This window comes from Octopus bimaculoides, chromosome 25, assembly GCF_001194135.2.
Source record: "Octopus bimaculoides isolate UCB-OBI-ISO-001 chromosome 25, ASM119413v2, whole genome shotgun sequence".
Lineage (NCBI taxonomy): Eukaryota > Metazoa > Mollusca > Cephalopoda > Octopoda > Octopodidae > Octopus > Octopus bimaculoides.
In genome coordinates this window covers 35466974-35478484 of record NC_069005.1, presented here as the reverse complement: position 1 = coordinate 35478484, position 11511 = coordinate 35466974, and the positions used below count along the sequence as shown (strand labels likewise).

Sequence of the window (11511 nt, the reverse complement as noted above, 5' to 3'; positions counted from 1 at the left end):
ATATACACACACACACACATATATATACACACACACACACACACATATATACACACACACACACATATATATACACACACACACATATATATACACACACACACATATATATACACACACACACACATATATATATACACACACACACACATATATACACACACACACACACATATATATACACACACACACACATATATACACACACACACACACACATATGTATATATATATATATATATATACATATACTTAAGACTTAGTTGTGATCCGCTTCAGTCAAGAGAATCGGGAGCACATTTGGGCATTCTATTTTCCTCACTGGAAGGGTTCCCAGCCCATGGGCAAAGAGGGGTTAGATAATGGGGGTGGTGTTTTCAAAGGGCTGGCACGTGTAACCTGATCACCTCTGCCATCAAACTCCCAACCCATGCGCTCCCTTCGCGACACTGATTCTGCCCAAATTTGACGTCAATGTTACTTAGATTGATTTGAAATAAAGAACTTGATTAGTTTAATAATCCTAACTTAATCCCGGGCAAAGCCGGGCTATACTGCTAGTGTATATATATGTGTGTATGTATATTGTTATTTCATATCTGATTAGCCTGTTATATCATGCTTCATGATTTTAGTATACATACCTTATTAGTATTTCCGACTAAGTGTACTCTGGGAAGGCATTAAAGCCCTTTTCGAGGCTACTTTCTTTGAATTCTTACTATCAGGTAACTAATTTCTTGTTATTACATAACTGACTTCACAGTTTGGATATTCATAATTTATTGGAAATTCCTAAAATCAAGATCCTGTGTAAGACAGTTTGATATTCTCTGTAAATGCACAAAAACCATTTTAAGGGCTACATACTTTGTATTGTTGTTACTGGATTAGCGAAACAATTATGAGAACAGAACCAAGGGATAAACCCCACTTTCCCGGGAACACACAATATAGCCTTTTCATTACTAAATAATATATACATAGTGTCATCTCTATTATATTACAAGTACACTATGATATCTACATTTATATATCTTCTGATTTCCACATTAGCACAATATGTTTATCAGTCTAATGTCAGATCTCCAGTTATTACATGACTGTTGTAGCAGTATTATAGTTAGCATGAGCTTTAGTATGAGATCACGTTAAGGTTCTTACAAGAAAATAAGGCTCATACAAGAAAACTACTGAAACAAAAGAGTGAAAAAAAAATCAATCCTCTGGTTTCTCTACATCTCTTGTATCCATAACTTGCACTGGATACACTTTATAGAATTTCTACATACTGAGGAGGGCCATTTCCCTGAAAGGATTAGTAATTTCTTTGTTTTCTTACTCACTAGGGCATGGTCCTTACTAAATTAATTCTAAGGCCCTTTGTTTCCAGACCTTGCTCCCACACCTGATAATTTCTTCTCTAGTTCTGGTAGTGATTCAGCTATAAGAACAAAGTCATTAGTATAGAAGTGTTCCCAGGGGCAGCCAATTTTAAGTCCCTCTGTTATGGCTTGGAGGAGTATGGTGAGCAAGAAGTGGCTGAGAACTGATAAAAAAGGAAAAAAAAAAACATTAGAGTAAAGTTGGGGCTCTTGAAAGATGTGTCCTCAAAAAAAAAGTGACCCATCCTATCACTGCTGAGATGCTGGTAGAGTGGGATATAACTTAGTCACCCATATAGTTAACCAGGTTGTCCATGAGGGAGTCATATCCAATGGCTGCTGTAGCAGCATTATAGTCCACTACTACAAAGGTAAAGTGGTACCCTAGACAGAAATAATTACAAGGGAATCAAATTGCTGGACCAGGTGATGGAAGTTGCAGAAAAGGTCATTGCTCAATTAATTAGGGAGAAAGTTAGCATAGATGCCACGGCGAAGCACCACAGATGCTATCTTCCTGGTGAGGCAACTCCAGGAGAAATACCTGGCCAAAAATAAACCTCTGTTTCTGGCTTTTGACAGGGTTCCCCATTCCTTAATCTGGTGGGCAATTCAGAAGATAGGTGGAGATGAGTGGTTAGTGAGAGCTGTACAAGGATGCTGTTAGTAAGGTGAGAGTAGCCAGTGAGTATAGCAAAAAGTTTATTGTACAAGTAGGAGTCCACCAGGGGTAGGTTCTTAGCTCACTCTTCTTTATCGTGATCCTCCATGCTATAATTGAGGAATTTAAGACTAGCTGTTCCTGGGAGCTCCTCTATGCTGATGACCTTGTTGATATTATCGAATCAGTGCAATCTATGGGCACATAAGAGGTGCAGCGGTATCACTGGACAACTAATGGAAAAAGTAGTCTTTACATGTGACAAATGTACAGGAACATTAAACATCAGGAATGTACAAAAAAAATAGACTCCCTCGTATGTCAGGGGTATCTCTAGAAGTAATACGCTGTTTCTGTTACTTAGGCGACCAAGTTAGTAGTGGTTGAGGTTGTTCCAAAAGCATAGCTGCTAGAATGAAAATAGGCTGGGCAAAGTTCAGAGAGATAGTACGTCTGCCAATAATGAAGGGCCTCTCCCTCAGAATGAAAGGCTGAGTGTATGATGCCTGTGTATTGACAGTGATACTACATGGCAACGAGACACAGGCTGTGGCTACTTAAGATATGCAAAGATGTAAGCCAGTATGCTTCACTGGATGGGTAATGTCAGTGTGTATATATGACAGAGTGTAAGTGATTTGAGAGAAAAACTGGGTATGCATAACATAAGATGTAGTGTGCAAGTGAGAAAACTGCACATCAAGAGGTACTAATCCCTAATTGTAGAGGAAACATTTCGAAGGGATAAACCCAGAAAGATGTGGGAGAAAGTGGTGAGAAAGGATCTACAAATTTTGGGACTCACAGAGGACCGAAACTCATGGTAGTAAGCTGTGCTTGAAAAGATGCTTCAAGCTAAGTAAAAATATGGTTGACCTTACCTGCAGGGTTATCCGTTGCAACTCCCTCCAGCTGAGCATGTAAATGCTGGTGTCACGTAAAAAGCACCTCTACCATTGTTGTGTAAAAGCACCCAGTACACTCTGTAAAGTGGTTGCTGTTAAGAAGGGCATCTAGCTGTAGAAACTATGTCAAAATAGATTTGCAGCCTGATCAGCTTCTATCAAGCCCCACCCTACCCTAACAAACCAATCTATATCTCTTTCTTGTACTTCCTCTCTCATTCACTATGTGTAGATCTCCCACCCCAATCCTGTCCTCACACCTCTGCATCATTGCTATCCAGTAGCCCCTCCAACTATATATACCCAGGTCTTTTGCCACTTACTCGCACTCCCTTCACAATACCCTGTCACTTATATTATGGCATTTGAGGCTCAAGGGTATGCCCTGGCACTTACCACTATCTATATCTCTCTCTTCCTTTACTCAACCATCTCATTTATATTCTGATCCCCATTCCTTGTGAGTATGCCTGGCATTTTGCCACCATCTCCATCCTGCTGTCTCCCACTCTCTCTCTCTTTCTCCTGCACTTCCCTCAGGTTGGGCAACCGTGTATTTCCTTTGTGGTAGCACACCTGTTTCTGTCTTGATCCCTGATCTTTCTCTCTCCGGTCGGGTAACCTTGTACTTCCTCTACAGCAGGACACCTGTATCTGTCTCACTATAACCTTTTCATCATCACCTCCTCCCCTCTTAACAGTTTTTGTCTTGCAAGTACTTGGTGACCCTGTCAGTGCAGGTGCCACTTAAAGGTACCCAGTCCACACTGTAAAGTGATTGTTGTTCAGAAGGGCATCCAGCTGTAAAAACCTTCCCAAAACTGAACTCGCCTGTACTTCTGCCACATAAAGAGCACTAAGTCCACTCCGCTGAGTGGTTGGTGTTAGGAAGGGCATCCAGCTGTAAAAAGCCTGCCAAAACTGTTACAGAAGTCTGATGCAGGCTTCGACCTGGCCGGCTCTTGTGGTACCGACCACCTATGCTAACATGGAACACGGACGTTAAATGATGATGATGATGATGATGAATTGTATTCACTTGTAATTAAATGTAAGTTACGGTTGAAGCAAATCAATGAGGAAAGGTGCTCCAGATGAAGCCATCTCATCTTTTTTTTTTGTCAGATATATTGAATTTAGAACTACAATAACTGATTTGTCTTTTTTTAAGAAGATAATAGGTCATGATTTGTTTGCTATTTCTTGCCAGTCAATCAAATGTATGTGCACACTTAATAATTTCCACTGATTAGGGTTTTTTTTTCAAAAGTTTTTAAGCTCTTTTAGTACTATGATAACTTATTTTTGCAGTTGGATGTTGTGGTGGACAATATTGGTCGAGGAATGCTGTGGTGCCATCTGCATAAAGTAAGTTCTATTGCCATTTTGTCAATCAAATAGGACCACTTCTGTTTACCTGGAAAATGACTGGTTATAGCTTCAGAATGTTAACTTTTTATTGCTTTATTCATGATACCCCTCTATTGCAACAATTTGTTCATGGAGATGGAAGCTGCTACATAATATTTGATAAAAATGAAATTTACTTTTGATTAGGATAACAATCTATTACTGTAAATGTAACTGTATTAACAAAAAAATTGTAGTGGTGCCACCTCTTATTGTATGGTCACCTGCAACATCTGTGGTATCAATCATAAGCTTGCTAGCTACTGAGAATTAAATATCTTGGTGATAGATGCAGAACATAACTAGTGACAGGTTTGGAATATGTTGGTTGTCTAGTTCTTGAGTTGAAAACAATAGAGTATTGTAACAATGCTCTATTGTTTTCAAATCAATTCTTAATATTCTTGTTGATTAAAAATGTAAGCCACACCTTACACTATAACAGAAAACATAGATTATGCAACACATGATTTATTTATTATTATGATTATGGAAGGTTTGTCAGTACTTTCAGTTCAGACATGATACCTGAAAGGTTTTTGACTAATGACATACAGCACACATGGTATGCAATGTTATTCACAACAAACACTTTCTGTTATAACAAATACAGTATCTAACCGATTGTGGAAAATATTGTCTAATAACTTTGATATTAAACTTCTGTAGAATTTTAAAAGTATATATATATGTGAACCTTAAATTTAGGTCACACATTTTGAGCTGAGTCAATGATTACTAACTCTGGTTATATATATTTTTTTAAATGATTTGATCTGGAAGAAGAGGTTATACTAGTAACTTTCATAAACTGGCAAAGTTTATGTTCTTGAACAACTGCAGAAAAATGACAGAGAGAGATTGGAAATAGAAGTTAGTGTGGAGTGCAGGTAATTGAGTAGAGTGGATACTAAACCTGCTGGCAGGAGAAAAGCTTTTCTATAGGCAAGGTGACCCTTTTTTTTAGCACAGAGTCAAGAATGCCTGTTTGTGCAGCAGTTGCACCGTCTTAGATGTGGTCTTCCTTGAATCTTGCAGGGAGTTAGGAAGTTGCAGTGCGACATAGGAAAAAGACAACAAGAAGCAAAAGGGAGAAAGAAATACAGCAACCTTACCTTGTCGACCGTGGCGGGATAAGCGATCACTCCAGATCAAACCACGACTTCTACGCACGCTGTCTCTGCTCGAACTACCCACACGTGCTCCCTGTCCACGCATCTGCCTGTGGCCACTTCCGCCAGCCCCTGCAGTCTTCACTTCCGTTTGCTTCAAGAATCTGCAATCCTTCTCCACCAACACCACATGTAACACCACAGAAGTGTTAGGTGCTAAAGTAATGATTTTTCTTTTTTGTGGCCGTTACCAGTACCACCTGACTGGCCTTCATGCCGGTGGCACGTAAAAGCATCCACTACACTGAGTGGTTGGCATTAGGAAGGGCATCCAGCTGTAGAAACTCTGCCAAATCAGATTGGAGCCTGGTGTAGCCATCTGGTTTCACCAGTCCTCAGTCAAATCGTCCAACCCATGCTAGCATGGAAAGCGGACGTTAAACGATGATGATGATGATGATGATGACACTAAAGAGAAATATAAGTTTTGCTAAGTTGTGTATCATTGGCAATTGAGAAGTCAAGCTTCTGTTAAAGAGGTTGTGATTCATATATCAAAGTTTATCATGAAGATTATGCTAGAATGAGGAAAGAGTGGAAGAGAGGACTGGTTGTTGTTTAGAGATGACAAGTACATGAGGCAGAGTTGGAGCTTTCTACAACTAATAGTGTGATCAAAAGCAGCTTTTTCAGCATATACTGCAATTAGACAGAAAGCTCCTGGCCCAAGAGAAGAATGGATCTCATAGGCAGGTAGTTTAACTACAAAATTTTTTTTGTCAATGTTGGATGATTCACTGAGGTTAACTGCAGTAACATAGTTTGTCCTAAATTTCTCAGAATTGAGGGCCAGAAACCATACTACTTGTCATTGAGACTGGAAACAGCAATTCTTAACAATTTTTCTTCCAAAATTTGAAATATTTGAAGTAAGAGCGTTAGGCTGATAGTTAACATAATCGAAGAGATGTTACTGAACATGGTGAAGTGGAGAAGGACAGCTTCTTTTAAGAAAATATATCTCTATGTAGTGCAAGAGTGGGATGAAAAATGATTAGCAAATGTAGGGTTGAAAGAGTTCAGTGAGTAGATGTACTTAGAGGAGTAGAGAAGAGAGCCTTTGACTCGAAGTTACTGGTATCCATATCACATGAATACGAAAGGGAGTGAAATGTACATATTTACAGACATCACATTTCAGAGTGAAATCTTAATAGAAAGAGTAGCCTGGATTGCAGAGAGAGGAACAAAATGTGTGGTTTGCAAAATGGTAGGAAGTGATATATGGGTCCACAAGTGTTTCACACTTAGCTTTGTGATTTAGACATATTCAATTTTGGTTAAGTATGATTAAAGAGAGAAAGTGGTGAAAAACCTGGGTATATATAGTTTCGGAATGGGGGGGGGCTACCAGATAACGATGATAAACAGGATGGGGCCGAGAGGACAGGATTGGAGAGTGAGAGCTAGGCATAGAGTATGAAGGAGGAAGTGAGAGAAAGAGATGTGGAGATGTAGATTAGTTGGTTGATATAGGGTGAGGGAAAAGTTTTCTTGTTATGTATAGGTGGAACACACAGGTCGTGAGCTAGCAAATAGCAATAGTACAGCGAGGCAGGGCGTGTGGGATGAACACATAGGTCAGGGGTAAGCGGAGTGTAATGATACAGTGGCACAGGGTCAAGAGGACAGGATCAGGCAGTGGGAGGTAAGCATAGGGCATGAAGCAGAAATGTGAGGAAGAGAAATGTGGAGATGTAGTTTGGTTTGTTGTGGTAGAGTTTGTGGGAAGTTTTCTTAAGTGTGGCTGGGGCACGGTGCTTTTAGGACTCAGTTTTGCTGGCGTAGGCAGGTCTTCTCCAGAGCTTCATATCACCAGGCATCTCAGTCCATTGTCATTTTCTCTGTGAGACCCAATTTCCTGAGATCAGTCCTTACCACTTTGTCCCATGTCTTCCTGAGTCTCCCTCTTCCACTTTCAGTGATTGGCACTTCTTTATGCAGGTGTCATTCATACGCATCACATCCCAACCAACATAGTCTTCTCTCTAGTCTTAGATTTTGTCAGAATCATGCAAGCATAGAAAAGTGTATGTTAAATTAATGATGATATTGAAGGATATTTTTGTCCAGCTATACAAATAATTAACATTAAAATAAATCGCACCAATCCATTTAATGACAATTCTTTTTAAATGTAATTTGTCTACACCTGTTTTGCACATGTTGTAAGCCACCTAATTGCTTGCACTACCTGATCGTCACAGCCTCTATAACTGTGTCATCAAAAATGTTATTAGTAAATTAGCAACAATTTCCTTTGTTTTTCCAGTATCTTTACTTGGTATCAGCTGTGGAATGGTTAACATTAGTGTGTACCCACTGTAGAGGGCCAGACTGGAAGGTTCTCCAGAAAAAACATCCTTGGATTATAGAAAGAGTTATGGACAAAGGTAATTTCGATGTTGGATAAATGTTGTTATGATATGAATGGAATTTAAACAAAAGAAATTAAGGTATTGAAGTTAATTAATACAGGCTATGGAAACAAGAGATGGTTGTATGGTGTAGTGGAGAAAATGGGAGTCTGTTGTTAAACAAAGCTAGAAGGTAAACTTTGCAAAGTTCAATTAACATCACAGGGAAATAAAACCATCTGTTGAAGATACAGTGCAGCTGTGGTAAGGATAGTAAACTGGCTTTTTGAAAGAAGTGGAGTGGATAGGAAAGAAAAGAGAGAGAACAAGGCATAATCTATTTTGCTTTCAGGGTTAGGCTTATAATTATTTATACACTGATAGAGATCTATATCACTCCTTTTTGAAATTTTAGACACAATAGCTAAATTAGAAAGATAAAAAATAAAAGCAAGATTTAAATTGTATTTCAAAGGCTAAGAAAATCATGTACTATATCCATAATGGCTACGCATTATGAAAGTTTAATTTTAACTTTCGTCAGTATAAAATCATCTCTCCTCAACCTTTCTATTATATTATACAATATAGTGATTCTGCTATCACTATTTTATCAAGAAATGTCTTTTGTTCATTGACAAGGTGTAATACAAGGCAACTATAATTGGAATTATTGCCTATATATATATATATCATGCTTCATTCATGATTCAACAGCCATGAGATGATTGAATCCATCATTTCAGGCAAATCCATAACCAAAAATCTATGCCTCAAATAATTTGCAAAGTTTTACTGCAGTTGTCTAGGCAAGAAAACATAAAAATGGCCTACAAACAATAGGGAATCTTGCCCACTGTGCAAAACTGGGTGATATTTATTCAATAGTGTAAAAGACATTTTTGTGCATCATATCGCCCCGACCCTTCTACCCCTTGCCAAAAACATCTCTACCAACTTTGGGGAGTCCTTTTCCTATCTTCTTTCTATGGGGAAATACTCCATACTTTTAGTCTATTTTCTTCAAATCTACCCCTTTACATTCCATCATGCATAGACACAGTAAGTGTGGAAACATATGTTTCAAATTAACAAAGCTACTTTCCCTTTTATCACATTTCATTCAGCCCTTGCAAAACTACAATGCCCATTCCTCCCTACCAAGGACATTGACCCTCTAGAATCTTTTACATACAAGTGTTGACCAACAGCAATTTAAATGAGACATTAATGGCATCGACCTTATCAGTCCTTTCCCTCAGATTCCATACAAAAAAAAAAAAGAAAATTAATAGTTCAAACCCTTGTAGCAACTTTGTCATGGATATAATAGATGCTACATGAATGCAAGCATATGGCAGGACTCTGTACATGTTTACTTGGTTTATCTGAAGAAACAATGAAATGGTACCTTCAATCAGGGTTGATTGGGGGGATAAAGAGTAACAGTTGCACATATGATACAAAAACAATGCTCTCTTGCTTCAGTAATAGTTGTCTAATTTGACCTTACATGTTTTTTTTTTTTCCTCATATCTTTCTACAGGATTCAAAACTCCAGCAGGAGTATTTACCATAGCAGGTCTGCATGTTTTCCCCATTCTGCTCTATGCCCAAAAACAAAAGTTACTCAGGACAATATTAGGCATGTCTGTTTCTCAGGAAATGGTTCTTATCATCTTCTTTATGTCTGGCCGTCTTCTCTGTCTTATAGTTGAGGTAAGGGATAACTGATACACTTTTCAAACTTTTAGCTAATTTTTACTTCTATGATATCAAACTGACTTCATGTTGACATGTAAAATGCTGAACTTTGAACAAACTGCACCATCCCACTGGGCTATCATCAAAAATTCAAAATATGACTACTTGAAGATGATACTGCCCTGCCATAAAGTAAAAGGATTGCTGGATAGAGAGGATTATTTTTAATTTGGTAACTCTAGTCAATGCAAATTTCATGATCCTGCACACATCATATCTTGAATCCCAGACAATGACATTTGAAGAGGAAAGCTAGAAACTATCCTCACCACTAATTGCGAAATGAGTGGTTAAAGTCCCCTAAATTTGTTTTAGACTTGAATGCATTTTCCACAAAAGATTTTTAATCTTACATGAAAGTCAAGTGTAACAGTCATCTAATCATTTTTGAAGCCTTAGAGGAGATGTCTATGTTTCTGGGCCTTATAAGAGAACAAACGATAATGATTTTTAAATCACAGACTCAAACCAAATGTCTAAATAGTGGTCAGTTTGCTACAAGTTGATCACTGTCTTCTGCTGAGAATATGTTTATCTGCAATTGAAATTACACGAATCTAATTATTTAAAATATACAAGTGAGCACAGCCATAACACTGGATAGTCGAGGGAGATATGACTGGGTTCACTTCCTCTCCATGTTGAAGGTAGATGGAACACTTCAGGAAATAACAGTAAAACTGTTGACACTAAAAATTTATGATAGTGAATTGATCTTTCCATCTCATTTAACCTGATGCTATATTACATTATGGTCTTGATTTCCTTTCAGCTCTATTTCATTTACCAGCATGTGGAGCAGCTTTGTAGAGGCAAACCATACACTGGATCTAAACAAACTCATTGATAATGAGTTGTGGCAGCAACAGCATATTTCTTATCAAGTTATTTACAGGCTTTCCTATCGGCTGAGATGGAATAAAGAGAATTATGGACATTATCAACAACAGCATGCAAGAGGGATGGTATAGACATGAAGAATGATAGCTGGGTGAAACTGCAACTATAAAAGAGCACTAAAGATGGGAGAAATCTCAAAGAAACTGAGCCTACTGATAGACCAACAAAATAGAGAAGCTGTGTTGAAAATGACCTGTCCAACTCTTGGCAACATGTAAAAAAAAAAAAGCTAAAAGTATATATATGTGAGTTCGTAATGTTCTACAATACATTTCTTTAAACACATTCATTATTTTCTCTACTTTTGTCATATTTTCATTGTCAAATATTTAAGAAAGGATTGAATCATATGGACCTTTACTTCTCTTTCACAATTAAAGAAAAAGTAATTTTGATATTGTGATTCTTTTCCTTTCTACAAAGGAAACAGAAACCCCATATAAAAAGAGAGAAAGTAGACTAAGAGCCTTTCTGCATCAGAATTGTTCTAATACTGACTTTGTCACCTGTTTGCAGAGGTCCACCTGTTTCCAAGCAAGAAAATATTTCATTAATGTCAGGCATTTTAAGAAAGTAAAGTACACTATTTGTGGAAAATGATAATGTTAAAAGGTATTGAGTCTTCTGTAAGTAATTTAGTTACAACAGGATTAACTGTAGAGTGCTATATAAGACTAAATGTGATAGGAGGAGGAAAAGTTGTTCTGGAATTTAAAATATTTATGTGCTAAAGTAGGCCAAAAAATTGGTTTTAATCTTTTTAAATAATCTAAAAAGGAACATAAGTTAATGGTACAGTCTGTCAGACAAATTAAGACTGTAACCAACAATTAAGTGTCAAATGTATGAGAAAGGTGGGACTGAAAGACAGAAGAGTAAAGTAATTATCAGAGAAAAGAAAGTGTATAAGAATATGCAACATAGTAAAGAGTAAGTAGACTGCATCATTGTTGTAAA

The 11511-nt window shown here is 37.6% G+C and overlaps 1 protein-coding gene across 4 annotated transcripts in view; it reads left to right on the top strand.

Moving 5' to 3' along the window:
- The window catches only part of LOC106872877 (uncharacterized), a 22070-nt gene extending 11231 nt beyond the window's left edge, over nucleotides 1–10839 (top strand). For 3 of the 4 annotated variants that reach the window (XM_014920025.2, XM_014920028.2, XM_014920026.2), the window contains 4 exons: nucleotides 4263–4319; nucleotides 7806–7926; nucleotides 9437–9609; nucleotides 10427–10839. In XM_014920025.2, the coding sequence (XP_014775511.1) occupies nucleotides 4263–4319; nucleotides 7806–7926; nucleotides 9437–9609; nucleotides 10427–10501 (426 nt within the window). In that variant the 3' untranslated portion in view covers nucleotides 10502–10839. The remainder of the gene's footprint in view (nucleotides 1–4262; nucleotides 4320–7805; nucleotides 7927–9436; nucleotides 9610–10426) is intronic. The other variant, XM_014920027.2, reaches the window with a different exon arrangement.
- The last annotated feature ends 672 nt before the right edge of the window (nucleotides 10840–11511 follow it).